Genomic DNA, 23,320 nt, shown 5'->3' with positions numbered 1-23,320 from the left:
AACAGTTAAAACTTCAAAAGAAAAACACCAAACCATCACCAGCATTGTTTGTCTATTCATACCTTTCAGTTATTTTTATAACCTTTTTGCCATGTTTTGTCTCATAGAGACCAATGCAAAAAACCCCCATAATTATATTAATTTTAAGTATTAAAAGCATGAAAACAGTGAAATGCAATGAAAAACAATGCAAGCTTTTAGATGCAGTCAAGTAACTTTAATTTCATAATAATCTACAAGTATATGTACATTTTAAGTCCTTTCAATTCATCTTTCCCCACAAATTCATACTATTTGAAGTCAAGTATGTTCCCTCACAGTGATAAATCACTAATTAGCTCACTTTGCTACTGTCTGTAAAAAGCTGAGCAAACGATCAGATGTCACCGATCTCTATTTGTCAGTTTCTCTCTTTAGAACACGTATAAAGGCATCTCTTGGAACCTCCACATTGCCAATTTTTCTCATCAACCTCTTGCCTTCTGCTTGCCTCTTTAAAAGCTTCATTCTTCTTGTAATGTCTCCACCATACTGTGAAAAGAAAAAGTTTTACCAAGCTTAAACTACAGCTGCAACTATAGTACATTCCAGCAACACTAAACTCAAGGGCTTAAAAATAACCAGAAAGGCTGGTAATATTTGACAAAAAGATGATTTTATACTCCAAATAGTTTGGCCTAAAGGCGACTAGTTAAAAAGAACAAGGAAGCAATAAGCAGATTAATTTGGACAACTGAGGGTTGAACTCTGTTACCTGAATATATACATTCCTGTAAGCCTGGCTGACACTAGACAACACATTAGATCCAAATCCCCTTGGAACAGCAGCAGGATGCCAGCTCAGATACACTGAGGCATCTTGATTAGCATTTGATGCCTACATCTACAAAAATGAACTTAAACCCGTGTACAGTGTTTAACAGACACCATCCCACAGCTGTGCCTAGCAGAAGAATTCTGTTGCAATTGTAGGAAAAGGACACTTGTTTAATATTTTCCAATATGTTTACTTCAGAGAGTTAAATACAAGCTAAATAAGAGGCATCACAGTTTTCCAATAGCTTTGTTGTCCACAGTCAACTATTGCATATTTAAAGCTTTATTACAATGTATTACTGCAAACCTAAGTAGAAATCTAATCACAATCAAGTCTCTAAAGAAGCACATTTATACTTCCTTCTATCACCTGAAAACCAATTTAGGAAACATGAAGTTACCTATATGCCTGTGTACACACACACACATTTACTGTATGTCTACAACTATTAGAAAATGATGAGGCAACAGGAATGAACAGACACATTCAAAGTCTGTCACTGAAAAAGCCATTACTTTATCTAATCCACTCATCAAACTGCAGCAAGAGGTTGCAAGAGTTGGATTTTAAAATAAAAGCTTTAAAGTATCTATCTGTTACAATGCCACTGACACTTAAGAGCACAAGCAGAACATGTCTTTGCTAGGTTTCTAGGAAAAGATGGACCTACCATCTTAGCATGACTCTAAGGTTTGCAAATGTCAGAAACATGAAGAAAAGAGAAAAAAAATACCTACACATTTTGCCACAACATTTTTTCTGTAAGCTTTCAGCCTGCAAAATAAAATAATACATACACCTTAACATATTGGAACATCTGTATGTGAAGCTAAGTACTTGAGTTGTCAAAATGTTACTTGGTTTTCTACTAGTTTTGTAAGATGCTTTGGCATCACCACATTTCCAGGTTTTGTATACAAAAGATGAAGTTTTAAACAGAAGATGTAAATCACAGTTCTCAGTTCTAGAAATATCTCTTAGGGTGTATAATACATACATAAAGAAATCACAATCTTACCTTTTTATCTAGAGTTTCTGCTATGACTCACAGGAAGTGTTACATCCATGTGTATATACATATACAAACAAATTCTTACAGCACCTCTGCTTGAATTCTGACCCTTAATTATTTTACCACAATTTAAATTCTATTTAAACAGCAACAGAAAAATGTGATGAGAAACACAATATTGAGGAAATGGTTTGCTTTAAAGAAGTGTGTGCTAGGAAAAAGTTGTGTGTTCAGCTGCAACGTACTTCCTTTTGAACAGCACAAATCAGTTATTTTTTTGCTGACTCACAGCAAACTGTTCCACAACTACCTAGTTTTTTTCAGTGGTAAGAAAGTTTTTCCACTGCCAAAGTGGAAGTGGACTCATGGGTGTTGCAAGTTATACTTTATCCACTAAGTGCAATACTGACCACAAGTAATCTAAAATAAAAATACATTTTCTATGTATAAATTTAATTCAAAATGTTTATTCAATACTCACTGCTAAAATGTGGTTTTCTTTTTCAAGTAGCATATACAAGAAAAATACAAATTTATTGCAAAATCAAAGTCCTGTAGTGTATAAAACTAGGTAAGACTCCACAAGTCTGTACTTTACACATCTTAAAATATGGACAGAAAAAAAAGGGGAATAGAAGGGCTTCACTTACGTTTCTCTTGCAATGATTTTCTTGCCAATGGCAGCCTGGATGGCTATTTCAAACAACTGTCTAGGAATAGTCTCTTTTAAACGTTCACACAGGAGTTTACCAGCAGCACGTGCCTTATCACTTAAAAACAAAGTCAGCAACATTAAAAATATATTCACAGACCAAACTGTTTGATTGAAGGGTTTTAGTAGAGGTTTTCCTCTTCTTAACTCAGAAGATGAGCTGATCACATAATTTTTACATCTAGTAAGTAGTCTCTGTATGTCACCCATTTCATACTAACAGGTGATAAGACTGTATTAACTTCAGTATATAACATCATATAAAGTGTTTATAAAAAATACCCTGATTATCCATCACACTGAAGACATTCTGAATATTGTCACAGCTCAGCTTCAAATGAAATTTTAAACTAGGTCAAGAAGAATTTTCATTAATTGTAGGCCCAAGAAGTCAAAATATACATATTACAGAATGCTTTAAAAGTCTGGTTTTATATCACAAGAAAAAAATTAATTAACATACTCTTGTCATCTGCTAATAAAAATTACCCAACTATATTTAGCATCTGCTAAAATATGCTTCAGGTTTTGGAAAGAGAAAACAACAGAAGATCTAAAGAAGCTACTAACAGATACTTTCATAAGGCATTAGAAAGAAATGGGTCTATTCTCTTCAAAAATATCCATATTTAGCAGACATTTTTTACCAACATACATGTTTTCAGGTAGCAACAATGTGACTCCTTGCTACTTGTATAGAGCAAACTGTTTAAACATGAAGTAATCAAGTGACATTCATTGAGAATTCCAATTTTAAGAGGTACATACAGTAAAAATAAGTATCTTAATAGTGAGCTTACAGTAATCTCTGTAATACTTTTTCTATAAATATAATTCAGCATAATTCTTACAGATGCAGATTTTACAGTGGGAAGACTGAGAATACTGCAGCAAGAGCAGAATGAATGCAACTGCAAGTTTTAAAAAAACAACAATTTAAAGCTAAAAGGTTATCAATTTTAGTGAGTTAAACAGTTCAGGGTACAAGCTAAAGTGACCAAGAAAGACATGTTAAAGCAGTAACTAACTTTTGCAAGGTGGCCCACTCCATTTTGCACCATTTCAGAGTAAGACATGCAGGTAGATTGCTAAACACTGCATGCTTATGAGAACCATATAGCAATTGTATGCAAGAGAGTTCCTCCCCTTCAGCCCCATGATCCTTCTGAACAAGGCAAGGGATTTATTTTCCTATGTCAGCCTTCTGGAATTACAGAATTCCAAGGACTTCAATATTGCAGTTATGTAAAAAAATATGAAAATATACAAATATTTAGCAACTACAAATTAGTATTTTAAGAAGGAAAACCAAACAACCCACAAAAGTTTATCTAGGGATGACTGAAAAGGGATGCTGGAGTTACAGAAGGGAGCCTTGTAAAAACTTTGAGAAGAAAGGGGAGAGGCTGGAAACAGGAAAGACATTATTCTCATCTCTAATGCCTCAGATACTCATAGAAACTGAATCATTTTAGCAAAAAAATTGAGGTAATTGCATCCAGTAAATATTTACATTCTCCTAGTACTAGTCCGGAAACAAGTTAACAACAAACTTCTATGGAACAGGAATGACTGGGAGAACAAAATCATTTTTTGTCAGTATTAAGTACCATAAATGAATCATCTGGCATCTCCTAGATTGGTCTGTACTTAAATTTTTCCAGGCCTTCAGAAGATTGGCATTTTGCATTTCTTTCTCTCTGCCCTACATTTTCCACAAAAATATGATATCCAGTACTTAAGCTGAGGAGGGGAAGTAAAAAATTGCTATTAATTATGGTATATATTTCCTAATTTTTATATTACAAAATGCTTCTCTTTTTCAGTGGCGATGAAGGTGGTCATATGGCAAAATCTTCAATGCTCATACACATTTGACATATTAGGAGTAATACATACACCTAGAGTCATTTAGAATCATATAACCATTTAGGTCAGAAAAGACCTTAAGATCATCAAGTCCTACTAAGAGACAATGTTTTCATTGACTAATAATTGGAAGTCTTATTTCTTTCGAATAAGGAATCCAGTCAACCTACTTGTGTATGATAGTTGCCAGTTCTTCAACTGGATTTCCATTTAGGAGAATATCCATTTTGATTAGGTCTGCTGATTGGTAACCTGCATCTTCATAATCAAAACTAAAAAAAAGAAAAAAAGAAAAAATTAGTGATGATATTGTATAAATTATAGTCTGCATTCTTTGTTCCATAAATTTTAGAGAAAAGTTCTTAAAAAAACACTTGAACTTTTTCTAATAAGAAGGGAGGACAGTTTTTAAGTCTCTCAGTACATCTTCAGGCTAGAAATGTACTGCACATAATGCCCCCTCCAATGCAGAAAGATGTCATCTTGACTTTGAGGATCTCTTTCCAATCTACAGAGCTATTAGGAATCTACATGCTTAATGCAATCTTAAAGAACCCTTCAATACAGCTTTTGAACAGTCAATGTCCTGAATGTCACAGGAATCAAGCACTAACCCAGGACCATCTTCTTTGCATCCTCTCATTTGACAAACTTTTTATGTGACCCCTATTATCACTGTCTCTGACAACTAAGTATTTCACACAGTTTCCAAACCAGATTTCTTCTTTGGTAGGTGTGGGCCTTCCTGTCCGTGTGTTAATTTGCAAAAATTGTTAAAATGCAAGAGATGCAGAGGTGATGTATGTGATCGATCGATCACTTACTTATATGTAAGTATAAATGTGGAGGATCATCAATATCACTGTAATTGGGTCAAACCTAAAATATCAGAACAGAGGGGAAAAAATCCTTTGAGATTATTTCAAAGTACTTCTATCTTAGCTGGCTTAATAAACCATAGACGTGTAAATAGATCCACATACCAGAAACATGATTACTGAGAGCACTACATACACAAATTGTATTAAGGAGTCAGTTAGGAAATAAAAACAAATAAATAAATAATGCAACATCACTGGCAATCACCCCTAAATCAAAGGAAACCCAGCATAATTCTGCTAATAAGATAGGTTATTCATAAACAGGTTAGGTTTTATGTAGTGAGGAAGCTAGATCCAGAGAGAAAATTCAAAATTGCCATCCCTCTGTTTCTTCTACCTTGCCTCTCCACTTTTGCTTATGCTTTTACTGCATATATATATATATATATATATATATACACACAGGCAAAATATGTCTTACTTACATTTATAAGACATAATTAAAGAAAACACAAAGCAAATTCAGTCTTTCAATAAAATTAATTTTTATGTTAATAAAATAAATAATGTAATTAGGTATACCAGTTCCTGTTCTATAATGTATCTCACTAACAAGATCTCCAAATACCAGGTTTGTTATTGAGCCTCCTGGGGAACAAGCTCATCTGCCATGCAACATTTTCCATTCCATTAAACTCACAAAGGCTCTTCACAAACATCTGAGCACTGTACTAGACTCTGAATTCATAGTAGCTGCCCACAACAGAAAATTTTGTCTCAAAATACAGATGATTTTGTTTTCACAGAATAAAGCATGTATGCAAAGTAAGTACTGTTTGTTTTAAATACCATGTTGTTTTTACTAGCTTTAAATAATCAATGTGGTTATTTTCCTCTTTCCACCAAGAGACAGTTAATACAGTAAGTAGTACAGTTTCAGTGATTCCTTTTGACAAAAACTGCCCAGTGTCACTTCAGACAAGGACAGACCATCTAGGTCTGTCTTATAGAGATGAGCCAGTGCCACTCCAGAGGGTGCCCTTGAAAAATACACGCATTGCCAAAGACAATGATTCTTAGGTAGTGATGCACTTTTCATGGTTTTCAGACTTATCTATCCATTTTCACGTGAATCTAATCCATTCAAGCTGAAGAGATTTGCAGCACCATCATAAAGGAAGATTCATTTGTGCCCTTCCACAGCTGTTCCTCAGGCCTTTTTTCACCATGCCCACTCCTTCAGGGTCCAGGGTGGGGAGAGAAGAAGGGGGAACAGGGTGGGTGGGTAATTACCTTGCATAGCCAGAAGAGAGAGACTTAAGAGCATCATAAAAATCCACCACAATTTCATTCAGTGGAAAGAGGTATTTTAGCATAACCCTGTTTTCATCAATGTACAACATATCCTTCTGGACTGCCCTACGATCCTAGACAAATAAAAATTGTTTCAGTTTCCCTTGACATTTTCTACAAAAAAATACAAAGCAAATTAAAATGAACAGCAATCAAGTGACACAAGAGAATTCCTGTACTTAAGCCCCGAAGTAAGTTTCTTATTGGTAGTTTGAAGTCCCAGGATAAATTGCAGTACTGTAACAAATGAAGTGGTTATAACTTAACTAGACATACAATTCAAGCCTTTCCTCTCTAAATGCTGCATTTCTGAAATGCTTAGCAGCTTCTGCTTATTGCTGCCACAGTAGGACCTGCAGGGTCATCCTCTTTTCTCCCAGGAGGGTGTTCTTAAAGTTATTTTAGGAATTCTTTTTAATAGATTTTATTCTTCACTGTATTGACATACAAGTACTGTACTGCTTTGTATGCATTTTGAAATGTTAAAAGCTAAGAAAAATATTGTGAAGAAATAATATAAACACAATATGCATGGCAGTTAAAGCATTTTCAATTACAAGTATTTCAAATACAGGTAGGCAAATGTGTTTGGCCATCACTATCCTAAATTTACTTTCAGTGAAGTACTGAAAAAAATACATGAACACAGTCAAGTGTTGCCAGAAGCTGTATTTCCATGAATATACTTCTAAAAAAACATATACATCTTATTCCCCTGCTACAGACTCCATTCTTTCAGGAGAACAGAACTACCTATGAATTAGTGTGGTACAGACCAAGTGCTTTTTTGTCACTGAGCTTCATTACTAACTTTCAATGGATTCTGTAGTTCATAATTTTACAAATAAAAAGTTAATTATTTTTTCTTTCAAAAGTATTCAATAATTACTTCAAAGGTATTTAAGTACTAATTAGTACCTATTATACTATCTAGTGTCTTCACTTTAAGTATGAAGTAAAGAGCTTAAAAATGCAAAAGACAAAATTAAAACTATAGACCAACCTGACACAACGTAATTATTTTCCCAATATATTCATGAGGTGTTACAATAGTACCAAGAACAGTTGGCTCCAAATATTCTGATACTGAAAGTTTATCAGGAAACTGAGCAGGGTTGATAATAGTAATCTGGTCTTTTCCATACTCCTGAAAACAAACAAACAAACCAACCAGATATTGTAATTTTAGAAGTAAGTAAAATGAACAGCAAAGGAGACAAATATACCATTGAAAAAACGCTAAAAATGTTTCAATTGCCTGAAAACACTGGTGCATTATGCAACCCAAGTTTAAAATAAGGATGATTTTAGAGGAGATTTCTATAGAAATCACATATAGAAGTCCCTTATCAGCATATCTTAAATATCATTATACAGAAATAGTACAGGATTAAGTTTTCACTTGGGATATGACAGAAATACAAAAAGCTTTTCTATCCATCTTTCCAGGTCTCTCTTTCCCCTGTAAATTTAGGATCTTCCTTCTTTCTTCATCCTGATCCTCTAAGTTACTAAGACACAGCTTCAACAGAAGACCTGCTCTGAATACTTTAGAGTTCAGTGGTAGGACTTTCTTCTCTAAGTAGAACTTTGGGGTCAGGCTCCCTCACATGCTGAAGTGGATTTAGAAATGAAGTTTCTGTGTAAGTGCTTTTATTACCTACTTTTTCCAGTCCACCATCCCAATAAGGGCTGGAGTTACCCTTCAAAGGTAGAAAGGAGGTATTGCTGCTTACTGTGTAAATGCAACTTCCCTCTCCTCCACACACCAAAGCAAGTGATTACATCATTTCCACTGACAGGGACCCAGCTTCCAGCATTGCTTGAAAAGAATCCCACATCAGAAGTCCAGAATCACTTACACACCAAAGGTGTCAATTACTTCATTCATAGCTGCTATACTGCCTAAGAAACCAAAACAACCGGAGAGATAAAAGGTCTATGCCTCACACCTTGCAAGTACAGCAACCTTTCTTACACAAGTTTTTAGTAATTTACAGAATAATCAGCCAGTCAACTTGCAGCCTCCCCTGTCAGCAGGTGCTCTGAGTCGACCTCTTTTCTCTATAAAACTCAAACACAGTAATTCTATTTGCACCCAGTTTAAGGAAGTTAGCAGGTGCCTGTTTAACTATGATCAAAAAATCTCACTTTCTTTCACCAGCCCCTGCCAATCTACAGTAGCATTACAAGCTATTCCTAGAAACATTCATGTTTTCTGATGGATAAAGCCTGGAAGATTATTTCACCTGCTTTTAACACAGTCCAGTCAGGAAGAACTTAAAAGAATACAGCAAGATATGCGTCCTATACTCCCATTTTCAAGGAAAAGTATAAGACATAAAAATAGAGTGCTTAAAGTGAAAGGGGAAAGAACATCCTTAAAAAAAAAATACAAACTATTTAAGTAATATACTGGTGTTTCTGATGCTTACTATAAAATACAGTACTAGCCTACATTTAAAAAGAGACTCTAGATGTTTATTATAGGAGGCTTTTAAACTGCTATTTACATAATTTTCTAATGAATTTTACATACCTTTATCAACTTTGCTGAGGAAAGAACAGCTTTATAGGGAACTGTAGGTGCAGTCAAAATAACAGACATGTTATACTCTTGCTCCAAACGTTGATTAAAGACTTCCATATGTAGAAGACCAAGGAAACCCAATCTGGAAAACAAATACCCTGTTGGTAAAAGTATTTGTGTATCCCCTGGAATTTCACAGTGGTCTTTTTCACCCTTCAGCATTTTTACAGTGCTAGTATGGCAGTATCAGGCAGAGCAAAATTTGGTCCAAGGGACCAAATAATCCTACAGGTGAGTAATATGAGTCTTGGAGAACAAAAACTATTAATCACAAAAAATTTCATTCTCTGTGCAAACAGAAAGTAAGAAAATCAAATGCTTTTGATCTTTATCTATGATTAATGTGAATTACAGCTCCTAATTTTGAATTAATTTTAATTCTACCTTCAGTTTACTTAAACATGCATTCTCAATTTATGAACAGTTTCAAAAGTGAAAGCAGCACAAAAACCTCACCTCCATCCAGCTCCTAAGGCAAGGCTACTGTCACGATGAACAGTTACACTGGAGTCATTCAATGTCAGCCTTTCCAAAGCACTTTTCAGAGTATTGTATTCTGTTTGATCTATAGGATACATTCCTGTCAAAATATATTACATAGAAGTGATGTGACAGAGAGCTTTAGCTGCTGTGTACTTAGCCTTCAGATATGCCGCTTACAAAGTAATAAAATCAGGAATAGTTTACTTGTTGCTCCATCTGCTTTTAAATGTAAAAAACAAGAGGATTCTTTTTTCCTCAAAAAAAATTAGCCAAAACGTAAAAAAGTTTTAGATTACCTCAGAATTAACATCTAAACCATAATGGTAGGATCACTGTACTCATCTAATCCTTCACTTTTGTGGAAGATTTCACAGTTGAGTTTAACCACTGTTTTGCAGTGTAAATGTATATAGCTTAGGCATGCATGAATAAGCAGACAGACTTCACTGAGATGTTCCCTCCAAGCTAAGAGTGAGTGAAAAATAAAAAGTATAATTTCAAAGTTGCAAATATTCCTCTATGTTTTTGAAATTAATAAAAACAGCTGTTTTTATAACTACTGCCTGAAATAGATGCTACTGTATCACTTCTCCCATCCTTTTATGTTCAGAAAATGTAGATTACATCAAGAAGCAACACACATGCACACAAAAACATTATTTACAAAATTACACTTTTTGACACTCACTGAGAGACTGCCTAATCTCCATGAGACAGTTCAAGTGAGTTTTTACACACTGCTCCACAACAAATCTAGAAAATTATTTACAGAATTTCCTTCTAAAGCTACCTTCTGTAGCATTTGTAGTAGTTACTGAAGCTAGTGGCAACAGCTCAACAGAACTATTCAACCTCAAAAAGTCAAATATTTTACAGGATCATTCTCAGTATTAGCTCTGGAAGTTTACCATGTTTAACGAAAATGAAACAGCTGCGAAGTTTTAAAAGAAGAAAAACCAACACAGCAATAACAGAAACCTGATTAGCAAGACGAAGAATTCCCTCAATTTTTTTTTTTAAATTTCAACCCTTCTTTTCCAGATATTAAGAGTTTACTGGCATTAGAAAAAATAATCATGGACAAAAATACATTTGTCTTGTATTCATATAAAACCAGTCAGCAATTAATACTAATCCTGTTAAGTCACAGGGAAAGCATACAAAGCTACATAAATGATGCACCTCGGCTAAAATTCTAATCCTCCCGACTCTTAATATACATATCTTCTTTTAAAAGCTCTAACAGCTCTTACTCTTGTTATTGGAAAAAAGTAACTCCACTTTATATTGATTTACTCCTCACCTGCAAAAACCATTGGCTTCGCTGACTTAAAGCCAGGCAAAGGCTCCACTGGCTGTTTATACAAAAACAGTGTGTCTCCTATTTGGGCTTCCGCTACTTCTTTCATTCCAGCAATCAGGTACCCCACCTGTCCTGCATAGCTAAATAAAATTGTTATTATATGGACATGATTCTTGGCATTAGCAGTATTTCTACTATTTTCCTACTTGATTTAGCCCAGCCAGTAATTCAAATCAATCATCCCCCTAAAAGCCTGTATCCAAAGTCCAGAAGTGAGATTTAAGTTGTGACACCTCCGAGTTGTGAACTGTCTCAACTAGTTCTATTTCTCTTACAGCTGAACAGTATATTTATGATCTTGGATTTTGAATACTACGTTACTCCCAGTTTAAAAGCTGGAGCTAGACCCTTGAGAAGCTCCTTCTAAGACAAAGAAGCCAGAACAGTTCCCAGCTGCCAGCACAGCAAGTTTCATATACCAATAGGATTAAACTAGACAAGCACTTTCTATCAGCACGTTATGCTAATAGGAGGAGAACACATGGTAAATATTGAGTAAAACATAGTGTACTGGTTTTGTCTGGGATGGAGTAACTTTCTTCAAAACAGCCCTGTATGAAGCTGTGTTTTGGACTTGTGACTAAAACAAGTGTTGATAACATACCAATGTTTAGGTATTGCTGAACAGGCCCTCTCAGTTTCTCATTCTGTGCCCCTGCAAGCAAACAGACTGGGGGGTGGGCAAGAGACTGGGAGGTGACACAGCCAGGACAGCAGACCCAAACTGGCCAAAAGGGCATTCCATACCACAGAACATCATGTTTAGCAATAAAACAGAAGTGTCATCTTTCCAAGGTAGCTGTTACTTGTAGACTAGCAGGACATCAGTCTGCTTGTGGGAGGTGGTGAATAATGGACTGTCTTTCCATCACTTGCTTTTATCTTTTTTTTTCTCCTCCATTTATTAAACTGTCTTTATCTCAATCCACAAATACCTCCTCAATTCTGATCCTCATCCTGCTAGGGTTGGGGAGTGAGCAAGGGGCTGGTGGGGTTGCTGGCTGGGTTCAACCCACCAGACACAGTAATGTAATCTGAGAACCCCCCCAATAAAGTCATTAACACATATTTGGATGCAAACTGGTAAAACTCTGCACTAATTCTAAGTACCTGATTTTCTTCCCACTGCTGTCATGAGAAGCCAGTTTCTGGAAGCTGTTGTATTCATGGATTTTAAGTTTTCCACCCTCAAAATATGCTGCAGCAATAACTAAGATGAAGCCCCATTCCCTTCCACTCTCAAACAAGGCAGTTCCTAGAAATAAATTGGACAGCTGAGTAAGAATATCGAACACTAGCTTTTAAACACCTAGCTGTCCATATGTTCCATGTACTATAGAAGAGATTCCTCCCACAGCAGTGCCCAAAAAGCACTCCCCAAAACCTTCTGCGTCAGTGTGCCCAAAAAAAAAACTGACACAGAGCATTAAATTGCAAATAATAAGTATAAAAAACCCCACCACCAAAGAACAAGAACAAAAACCTAGACCTCTCCCTAGACATTTTTACCTCTCAAAGCAAAAACCAAAAAGAAATGCAGGATTTTGTAGCTTACCCCAATATATGATTTGGTCCACTGTAAGAAGTTTTTACTTACAGCTTATGTGTTGGCTGTTCATCTGGAGTCAGAATTCCAACTTCATGAACTTCGTATCTTTTCTTTGTATGTGCTGACACAATTTTATGCCCTTTTGCAATCTCCCCACCAAAGAGGGCAATGTTAGCTACAACACCTCGGTAGTGGTCAAAGGTAGAGTCAAATACTAAGGCTTTCAATGGATCAGCAGTATTACATTGGGGTCTGTCACCAAAAAAAAGAAAATTAATATATTATGCAGTGTGTTTCCATTCAATATTGAATGAGCAAGTATACCCACCCCAAACACTCTCATAGAATCATACCAGGTTGGAAGGGATTTCAAGGATCACCTGATCTAACTTTTCTTGGCAAAAACACAGTCTTAACAAGACGGCCCAGCACCCTGCCCAAACAAATCAGAGAGTGTCCAACACTGGGGAATCCACCACTTTCCTGGAGAGATTATTCCAATGGCTCTTTGTAGCTACTGTTTAAATACCAGACCATGGCAAAAGGTCTCCCTTAAACCTTCTTCTCTCAAGGCTGAACAAGCCCACTTTTCACAGCCTTTCCTCGCAGGGCAAGCTACCCAGTCTTTTGATCACCTCTGTCGCCCTTCTGTGGCCCCTCTTTAGCCCGTCCACATTTTCTGCATAGTATATACTGAACACAGTATTCCAGGTGTGGACTAACCACACAGGATAACGATTTCTTCATCTCTGCTAGTGATGTCCTTGTTGAGGCAACCCAGCATGCTGTTGTCTTTCTTTGCTGCAGCAGCACATTGTTCCCTCATACTGACTTTGTTGCCCATAAGGACCCCCGGTCCATTTCCACAGAGCTGCTCCCCAGCTAGGTAGATTCTAGCATGGGCTGCACTCCTGATTTATGTATTCCCAGGTGCATGACCTTTGCCTCCCTCTGTTGGTTGCAATTTCATATGGTTCTTGCTAGCCTACTCTTCCAGCCTATATCTAGGTCTTCCTGCAAAGTGGCTCTCCCTTTTTGAAGTGTCTACTTCCCCTCTCAGTTTGCTATCACTGGCAAACTTCACTAGGGTACACATCCCAACTTCCAGATCACTTAGGATGATATGAAGCAGCATTGAGCGCAATACTGATCTCCAGCAGACCCTATCTGTGGCCAGTCTGAAAAGGAGATATTTACCACCACCCTCTGGGTGCAGCCTGTCAGACCACTCCCTACCCACCACACAGACCACTCTAGACTGTAACACAGTGGTTTCTCCAGGAGTCTCTGTGAAACCTTATCAAAAGCCTTAAAGATCCAGGTAGAAAGAAATCCAGGTAGACAGTGTCCAACACTTGCACCAATAGCAGGTTCCTTTGCTGTAGAAGGTGATCAGGTTTGTCAAGCACAATTTGCCCTTGGCGCATCCCTGCTTGCTTTTCCCAATCACGTACTTCATCTGACTTGTGATACCCCCAGGAGGATTTGTTCCATACCATTCCCAGGAACTGCAGTAAGACTACGGGCCTATAAATTCCTGGATCCTCCTTTAAGCTCCTCTTGTAGATGAGACATTAGCATTCTTCCAGTCTTCTGGGATGTCCCCTGATCTCCATGACTTCTCAAAGATTATGAAGAGCAGCTTTGCAATGACACAGCCAGCTCTCCTGCAATCCTCAGGTGGATACTGTCAGGGCTCGTTGATGTGTAGGGGCCAGGCTCCTGTAACAGTTCATATACCAACTCTTTCTTTGCTGACAGTGGGTCTGTGCATAAACCTGCATTTTTGCTCCCCAGGCCTAAAGCCCAACAGTGCTGGTTAACGACAGAGGTGAAGAAAATGTACCTCTGCTTTTCAGCCTCACTGGTAACTAATTCACATCTCCTGTTTAAGCACAAGTCACTATTTTCCTTCTCCTACATCTCTCTATAAAGTATTTTCTTTAGATCTGATGCATATTAAGTGTAAAACTACTGCCAATACCGTATAAATGCAACTCGTGATTACCTTAAAAGGTTAATTAGATACACAGTTAAATACAGACTTACGGTGGGATCTTCTCAATGACCTTTTGAATAACTTTTTCAACATTTGTTCCGTGTTTAGCAGAAATCTAAAACAAATCCAACAACGATTTTATAAGACACATCTTACACTTATTAATTAAATATGATCATGTTTACTTAGACAGTTTTGGTGTCCACAGATAGTACTACCCACAAAAGCACTCCAAAGGACACTCTAGAATGCTATTACTAAGAAATGTTTATTTGATTGCAAATTATAATGTTTTTTTCTTTTGTCAATGGCAATTATGATAGAAACAAAAACTATTTATGGACTGACAGAGAAATAATTTAAAATCTCTGATGCCATTCCTCAAAAAATACTAGAATTTTTAGCTGAAAGGTATTTTCTCCACTCTCACAGGAGACAAACTTTAAAGAAATTCATATGTCAGACAAAAACAGGCAGACAGATAGCACCCTCTTAATTTACTACATGCACATGTCATTCATTAGTTACAAAGCAGAGATATTATCAGCCATGTTATAAAACTTAGAGCTCTTACCCTTATACATTCATCTGTAGGGATATCAAACAGCTTCTCAATTTGTTTTTCAACTCTTTCAGGGTCTGCATTTTTCAAGTCAATCTGAAAAACAACAAACTGCTAAATATACAATTGATCATGTCTCCCACATCATCCAGTACTGTAGTTTTCAAAAGTACAACAAAGAGCCTTTTTGTATTTATGAGGAAATATTGTCTGTCTTTAGGAAAAGATCAGTATTCATCTCATGAAGTCTTCCTTCCTTGATTTCAGGAAGGATCCCATCCGTAACTAGTCTAGTTTTGGCTTGTTTCATTAGGGAAAACACCTTTGTCCAAAGTTGGTAAAAATCTTTAGTTAACAAAGTAATTTGAAATCATTAAGTGCTACCTACACTGTTTATATGTTCAAATATTAAATACAATATAAATCTACAAAAAGCAATTAACATAAAATGAGCAGTAACTAATCTTGTGATACCGATAACACAGCCCTCAAAACTGCACAGAAAATAACACTTGAATTTCATTGAAAACCAAGACTAGGCTTTTTAAATATTGAGCTCCTACTCTTGTCATTTCCTCAGTATCTATGAACTTTTAACACCACCAATTCCAACTGTAAACCCAGCACTGTGAAGTCTGCCACTAAGCCATGTCCTTAAGTGCTATGTTTTTTAAATACCTACATGTATTTCATGAAATTAACAATTTCATAGCAGTTACTGTAAAATTTCACAGAGACAGCAAATACAGAAAACTCCTTTTACATTCTAGCAATGTTATATATAAATCCAATAAATATTATAATAAATAATATTTTTTGTTATATACTTCTATTTGAGGTTACATTTCTGATCAGTCTTACACACATTTAAACAACTCAACTATTTAATAGAAAACACTAGAAACTTTATTACCTTATTTATGACAGGAATTATTGAAAGCTGTGCTTCAAAGGCAAGATAGAAGTTTGCCACTGTCTGAGCCTGAATACCCTAGAAAATAACATTATAAGATTTAACAGAGAAACCTCCTCAGTTTTGGTGTGGTTTTGGGGAGTACTTTTAGGCATACCATACAGTTTAAAATTCCTTTGCTATTCTATCAACTCTTTCATTTAGGAGATGGATAACTAAAAGGTGTTTGATAATATGCAACTGCTGAGAAAGAAAACAACTTTCCTAATTATAATTTCTCGTAATCTGAATATAAAGAAACAAACCAATAATATTGTATCTCTGACCACTTCCATGGAATTATTTATAGGCAACACAGTATTATGCATACATTATGTGCCAAGTACAGATTTTTCTGCATGCTAGGATGTTGGCTACTCAGAAGTAAGTAACAGGTACCTCAAAGAATAGACTTTTTAGTTCTCAACAAACTATTTACAAATGGACTCTGACAAAGAAAAAGAGATGTTTATGATGGTGATAAGACTATAGTTACTCCACAGAGCAGGAACGTACCTTCAGCTGACCATGCTAATGAATGAGACTATAAAGCAATAATATCACAGCTGGATCAGAGAGCACAGAAGCAGACATGGGGAGCAAGAGAAGTGGGAAAACAGAAGCTACTTGTTGTCTTTTCTTTGCTCAGAACAGATCAAGTGGAAGATTACTTATACGGGTTATCCACTATAAGGGATATCAGCCTGACATTTTAGGCAATATAAAGAAACAACAAAGAATACTTATTAAAAAAATTATAATGAAAAAGTTGAGTTTGTAAGTATTCTGAATGAAAGACAAATACAGAATACCAAGTAATCACATAATATTTAGAAGTGACATAAAAAACCAATTAAATATAAAAACATCAGTTAGGGAACATACTTATTACCAAAGCTTACTTAAGAAGGCCACTTGGCCATCAAGCTAAGAAGGAGCATGTGTTCATAATCACTGAAAGTGAGCTGGGTTTGGGGTTTTTAGATATAACAAGGGAAACAGTAGCATTCATTTGACCCTTGTACAATACAATCGTAAATATACGATAGAAGAAATTCTCACAAAGTATTTTGATGATAATGTGCCCATATTTAACATCATAATTTCATAATTCTCATATTCTAGTCTGTTAACTGAAGGTATTCAAATGGGTGTTAGTACAATAGCTAGAAGTTCTCTAGACTGCCATTTGCAAAATTCATACTCTCTGAAAAATAGGATCTGATTCTTCACTAATTGATTCTGTGCTATTTTTGCTATGTCATGGAACTGTGGTATCTGTCAATACAAGTCTCTAGGTAATTTTTAAACTCCCATTACTCCTTTTCTGCAACCTAATACTTTCATGGAGACAGTCTAGGGGCAAAAACACTAGCAGAAAAACTAAAAAAACCCACCACCTAGTTTACCTCTACTTTAAGGAAATACTGAAATACTAAACAGAAAACAAGAATTAAGAACTACACCTCATTTGCATCCACTACAAGTATGACACCTTGACAGGCAGATAGTGACCGCGATACTTCATAGCTGAAATCTACGTGCCCCTGTGGAGAAGACAAAAATTCACAATTTTAGGTACTTCTAGAGTCTTTTGCAAAGATTTCTGTACTATGTTGTTTTCATTTGTATATATGTTCACATTCTTATAAAAGAAGAATTGAATAAACACAAGAAGCCAGAAATCTCCTGCTTTTAAATATAAAGACATTTAGATTTGTGTGATTTCAACACTGCTTATATTTAACTTACTGGCGTGTCAATAAGATTTAAGAGGTAGTTTATGCCTTCATGATTGTAAAAGAGAGATGCAGATTGGGCTTTAACCGTAATTCCTCTTTCACGTTCCACTTGCAGTTTATCCAGCACTTGCTTATTACGGTCAGTTTTAGAAATTGTTCCTACAAATAAGAAAAGAAAAACCTTTATTACCTAATTTACTACATAAATCTTGAAAATGCTATTAACCAAGAGTTAACCAAAGCAAATGAAGCTTTCCCATATGATTAAGCTAAACTAAGATTTCCAATCCAAAACAAAACTGTACATCAACTCTTTACATTTGTCAAATAAAGTTTACACATAAAGTTATATACAATAATATCCTGAATAAGCAGAATAAAAAACATCATCTAAGAAATTAAGAAAAAGCAAAAATTTCTTTGAATTGTAAATGATTTTGATATTTAGGGAAACTTCACCTCCTGTCACCGGAGAGGAGTGGCCCACAGGTCCAAGACCAACCTCAAGTGCAAGATGATCATTAGCCTACAGTGACAGACCTGAATTCAAAATCCCATTCTACCACAGGCATCAAACAAAAATGCTCACAGTGATACATGGGAGGTAATCATAAAAAATAGCTTTGATCAAAAGCTTCTCTTCCTGGTTTTGTTTCGTTCACCCTTAAATGAGAGTCCAGAATTCCCAGGTCTTGACAATCCCACCCCTTCTGTCCACCCCAACCACTGGCAGTAAACATCATAAACTTGCCATGTACTGATCTAATGGACGACTGGTTGGAATGACAGAAGTAACATCTTGAACAAGGAAGTAAACTTCTTTTCAGTCTCTTTCCAAAATATGTATTTCTTTTCCTTATGCCTACACGTAGGCAGATTTCAACCACAAAGTCCATATATCTGTAACACTACACAACTGAGAGCCTAAAAGCACAAAAGCAACACTAGAAGAGCAAAAATATTAGAAATTTTAGTAATAACCAAAGGTACAGAAACTTAGGATGCCACTTTCCATGTCAAAAAAGGTAGTATAAAATGAGAATATTTACCTGTAATTTCCAGCAATCTGTCTGCTAGTGTACTTTTGCCATGATCTACATGAGCTATAATACTGAAGTTTCTAATGCTTTCAACAGGATACATCGACATATCTAATTTTTCCTGAAAAACAGAAATTTCTTTTCATAAATCAAGGTTACAGTCTCTATATACAATATGACCTGGCCTTTAAAAAACTCAATTAATTCTTTAATTGTTCTCTAGAAGAAGCACAGGTTGAGCAGAGATACAAAAACTTAAACTGTCACCATTGTTTAAAATGCTGGCATTTCACTTTAGTCATATAGATATATACTTTTTTAATCACTAAATAATCATGAAGTATGCTGGAAAGTGTGTGAAAGGTACTATGTGCTTACATACATAGGGAGCTGGAAAACTTTGGTTTACAGTTTTAAGTTTGTGAAACTACTAAACTTAAGGATTAAGAAAACTGGATTCAGGGGGCCATTAAGGACATCATTCCTCACAAGCATGATATCAATACAGAGCCATTACCTAGAGACTCAGGGAGTGGTGACCTTATCATAAGGAGCAAGCAGACTGCAGAAAAGGATGCCATGGTTAACACTTATCTCAGCTAAATTTTAAAAAATGCAGAAGACCAGCCTGACATAGAAAGGTCCAACACTAACTTTTATTTGTGTTATTCATGCTCATTCCTAGTAATAACACATTTTGAAGAAAAGTAGCTTCCTTGATTTTCAAAGCTTTGAGATTCAGAAACCAGGAGACCCCTGAGAGCAATCAGCAAAACTTCACTGAAAAACTCTGGCTGCCAATTTTAGCGACACACAGAGCTCATCTCTCTAATTCAGGCTCTGCACACAGCTCTGGGCCAGCAGGGAATTAGTGAGTGTGGTGTCATTTGCTAGCATCAGTACACAGCATTCAGCAGCGTTTTCTGCCATGTCCCTCACAGGTGTCTTGGCTTGAAAAGGCAAGGTCTGCTATTGCCACAGGGACGCAAGGCCCCTGCAGCAGGAAATTCCTACTGCTGTTCCAACACAGATTCTTTCACACAGTGTGCAAGGGGCCAATCCACACACAAAGTCAAAGTATTTGATTTATTTAGACTTCTGTGCAGAAAGGGACACTGGGTGGAAAATCCACAAAGCCACCAAACAACTATCAGAACTTTATACTATTTATACATTTCATCAAACAAAGGCATTAATGTTCACTGCCTAAAAGTTGCATCGCTGTCTTATTAATCAGTATTCTATCGGTTACATGAGTCCCTCACTTTTAATGCTAGTCAGCCGGCATGGTCTCTTTGAGTCAGTGGGTTCCTTGGGCCAGCGGTCATGATCTCCCCCTGCCGGAATTACCTTTTTACTCAGGCAGAGCCGATTTCAGCACAGGTGCTGAGTTGGCTTTGTTATCCTGGGAGTTCTGGCCAGTGTCCTCCTGGCCCGTGAATTCTGCATTCCTAGTGTCCGCTACCAGCAGTACACCCCTCTCCCCAAGCTTTGTTAACCTGCCCCTAGAACTGAGATCACTAAAACAGGTCAAGCACTAAACCTTAGCAAGGCAATTCTACCAACAAGTAACGCGTCCTTCTTCCACCTGGACGCCAACGTGGCCTGCCTGGAAAGGCCGCCTGCCCCACGCGGGCCGGCAGCCGGTCAGCCTCGGGCAGGTGCACCGGCGGCGCTGACACTCACCTCGCCGCGGGAGCTGTACCGCCGCCCGCCCCACGCGGGCAGCCAGGCCGCACGGCACAGCGGGGCGGCGGCGGCGCCGCGGGGGCTCGGCAGCCGCGCCCCCCACCGCAGCACCGCCCTGCCGCCGAGGGCCATGGCCCTGGGCAGCCGCTCCGCTCCGCTCCGCTCCGCTCAGCTCAGCTCAACCCGCCATGCGCCACTGCCCTCAGGCCGCGCCCGGCCCGCCGCAGAGCGAGCACGGCGCTCCGGGAAGGAGGCGGCGGCGGCCGCGCTGTGACGCGGCGGAAGTGCAGCCGGGGCGGCGGTGGGAGCGTGGGGCAGTGCTGCCGCGAAATACTGCAGTACTGGCACTGCAGACGCACCACTGCCTGGCGTGCCTGCCGCTCTGCTGCCATGTGGCTGTTGTGGCCCTCAGGGCTGTGCTTTGTTGTCTTGGGGTGACTGGCCAAACCGGAACATTTGTTAAATTCTGGAAGCGGAAAATTGTTGCCGTATTCTCAAATCCGGTTTCCGCGTGTAACTCTTCATCACGGTGTTTACGGGTTTTCCAGATGTTTTTCTAGCTTATGTCTTTCCTAGTTCAGCGTTTTTTAAGTGACTGTGTGTTCCTCTGTTCTTTCTTGAAATTTTTTGCGTAAGGATTTCATAGACGTGGGAAAACGTGCAGGCGAGGGACCCTGCTCTGTTTACATGTATTGGCTTCTCCTTTCTCTTCCTCAATTTAATTGAGATTTCAGCTGTAGCTATGTGAAATATTTCAGAAATGCCAGCAGACCACTTAGCTAAGAAAGCTGCAAATACTTAGTCAGATTCACAATCTAGAGATGTGCCAAACAAAGCAAGACACTATATTTTGAGGGTAAAATCATTTACAGGAGGTTTAATTTCAGGATGTCAGTATAAAGTTCATATTCCTTTTTAAGTTACAAGGATTTGGTATCAAAAGGCTGCATAAAAGTGATAGGTAGTGCAGCCAGCACGAGTTCCATGTAAAATGACTTGGGATTGTACGGTAGTGAATTTGCTAATGTAATTCACTGCTGGTCTGATTCCATGGAATTTAGGTAGTAACGTACAAAGAGAATCCTTTGGCAAAATCATGAAAATGTATAGGGAAGGAGAAGTATGTGCTTGAATGGTGAATGAATGCAACAGGAACCAGGAATCCAAAGTCATGATTCAGAGCAGGTGTATGAGTATAGCAGCCGTATTTGGAGGCAAACATTGTCCCTGCTACACACAGATTAAGTTTGATGCTCTTATAGGTATTGGCATACCTGTGTGCAATAGCAGAGAACACAAATACATAGCAATTGTGTCATTCCTAAGGGGATAATTGTCTTCATTGTCCTAAGGTACATCAATAGCAAAAAATCTAAGAAAGTGCTCCATTAGCAGGAATTAAGCTAATAAGCTTTTCATACTGTATTAAAAAGAGTGCACTCTTGCACTGAGTGAGCAATTTCTATAGATAGCAGATTTCAGCCATTCCAGAAGAACAGCTAAACCACACGTTCACACTACCAGGACATGCGTAGGGACGTGCAAAATCACGTCTCAAAAATACCTGAAAAAGCATAATTCAAACCAAATAGGTTGCACTTGGCACTCCATATCTGCACCTTAGAGAACAAAGACTTGTGTTTGCACCACATGCACACTAAGCTGGCTGGATTCAAGCAGCTGTGCTAGAGTAACTGAATGAGCTCATGTGCTGCATCTTCATCCTGGAACTTGTTCTTGTCCTATTGTCATTGAGTGAACACCTATGGAGTGAGTGCTGGTCCACACAGAGAGACAGCAGTCCTTAATGTAAAGCTCTTGCAGGTCCATGTATTTTAGAGTTCTGAGATAAATGAAGAAAAGCAGGAATTGAACTGCATTTCAAGCATGACTCCTAATCCTATGAACAAAATATATTAAATAGAAGTTCCGATTGGAGGTCCATCATAAGCCAGGATAGAGCACAGTAAAAATTACAGTCCTCTGTCTTTATTTTCACTTTTCAGCTAAGATAACTATATGAAGCAAATATTAAGATTTTTGGTCAATTTGATTTGAGCTCTATATGCAATGGAACACATTCACTGGAACTATTATAGAAAGATGTACAGTTCAGCAGAATAATAAATATTAAAGTATTTATGTGACAGCAAGCCAGAAGCAAGAAACATTAATTTTCAAGTGATCATTTACATGTCAAAATATGATGGATGGATGCACACATTTCCTGAATTTCAAAAGCCATTTGTCATAATGAGGGTAAATTAAAGGTACCTGTCACTAGCTGCATTTACTAATACTGAAGCCAGCCATATAAATTGTAAATTTAAATATTTACAGATTATGACTGAAATGGTGAAAACAAAATATAAGCATGAATTTCTTGTCTGGTTCCCAAATACCTTGTTTCAGCTACACTTGAATGCAGTGTTGAATGTCCTATCAGTAATCATTTAAGTTGAAGACATAATGTGATTGTCAGAAATGCAAATCAGTCAGTGTTATGTGTTATTTCCTGGCAGTTGTGTTCAATAGGAACAAATATGCTCCTTAATTGACATGATGTCATAGACTGAGTTTTAACAGGAATTGTGTTTTCCCATAAAGTGAAAAGATTGTGGAATTAAGCACCTAGTCAGGGATCTGAGTCATTTGCTAAATTTCTGTTAAATGTGACAGTCACACAGGGTGAAATAGCACACCTTAATACAGTGAATAATATAAAAGGTAAAGAAGCGTTTCCCTGATAGTGAAATATGAGCTGATA

The 23,320-nt window shown here is 37.3% G+C and overlaps 1 protein-coding gene across 3 annotated transcripts; it reads right to left on the bottom strand.

Moving 5' to 3' along the window:
- Positions 1-195: 195 nt before the first annotated feature.
- On the bottom strand, positions 196-20,821 carry GUF1 (GTP binding elongation factor GUF1). Of its 3 annotated transcripts, XM_048302849.1 has the most exons (17): positions 20,551-20,821; positions 18,874-18,985; positions 17,835-17,983; positions 17,549-17,629; positions 16,044-16,121; positions 15,143-15,226; positions 14,619-14,683; positions 12,618-12,821; positions 10,961-11,100; positions 9,631-9,754; positions 9,124-9,256; positions 7,588-7,731; positions 6,525-6,658; positions 4,581-4,682; positions 2,480-2,599; positions 1,555-1,591; positions 196-531 (listed from the first exon to the last, which is right to left on the bottom strand). In XM_048302849.1, the coding sequence occupies exons 1-17, from the start codon at positions 20,683-20,685 to the stop codon at positions 394-396; spliced, it is 1,980 nt and encodes a 659-aa protein (XP_048158806.1). In that variant the 5' UTR covers positions 20,686-20,821; the 3' UTR covers positions 196-393. The 3 variants fall into 3 exon arrangements, with proteins under 3 accessions (XP_048158806.1, XP_048158807.1, XP_048158808.1); XM_048302850.1 differs by lacking the exons at positions 18,874-18,985; positions 20,551-20,821 and adding an exon at positions 18,576-18,843; XM_048302851.1 differs by lacking the exons at positions 12,618-12,821; positions 14,619-14,683; positions 15,143-15,226; ... (3 more) ...; positions 18,874-18,985; positions 20,551-20,821 and adding an exon at positions 12,131-12,213.
- Between the last annotated feature and the right edge of the window lie 2,499 nt (positions 20,822-23,320).

This window comes from Corvus hawaiiensis, chromosome 5 (assembly GCF_020740725.1).
Source record: "Corvus hawaiiensis isolate bCorHaw1 chromosome 5, bCorHaw1.pri.cur, whole genome shotgun sequence".
In the NCBI taxonomy this organism is placed as follows: Eukaryota; Metazoa; Chordata; class Aves; order Passeriformes; family Corvidae; genus Corvus; species Corvus hawaiiensis.
Note: the sequence above shows the minus strand (reverse complement) of the source record. Positions and strands in the feature narration are given on the sequence as shown.

Coding starts and splice junctions, on each gene's coding strand:
- GUF1 (XM_048302849.1), bottom strand. CDS start 20,685: ATGGCCCTCGGCGGCAGGGCGGTGCTGCGGTGGGGGGCGCGGCTGCCG. Junction 18,986..20,550: donor GGTACAGCTCCCGCGGCGAG/GTGAGTGTCAGC, acceptor TCTGTTTTTCAG/GAAAAATTAGATATGTCGAT. Junction 11,101..12,617: donor GAACAGCCAACACATAAGCT/GTAAGTAAAAAC, acceptor AATTTTATTTAG/CTATGCAGGACAGGTGGGGT.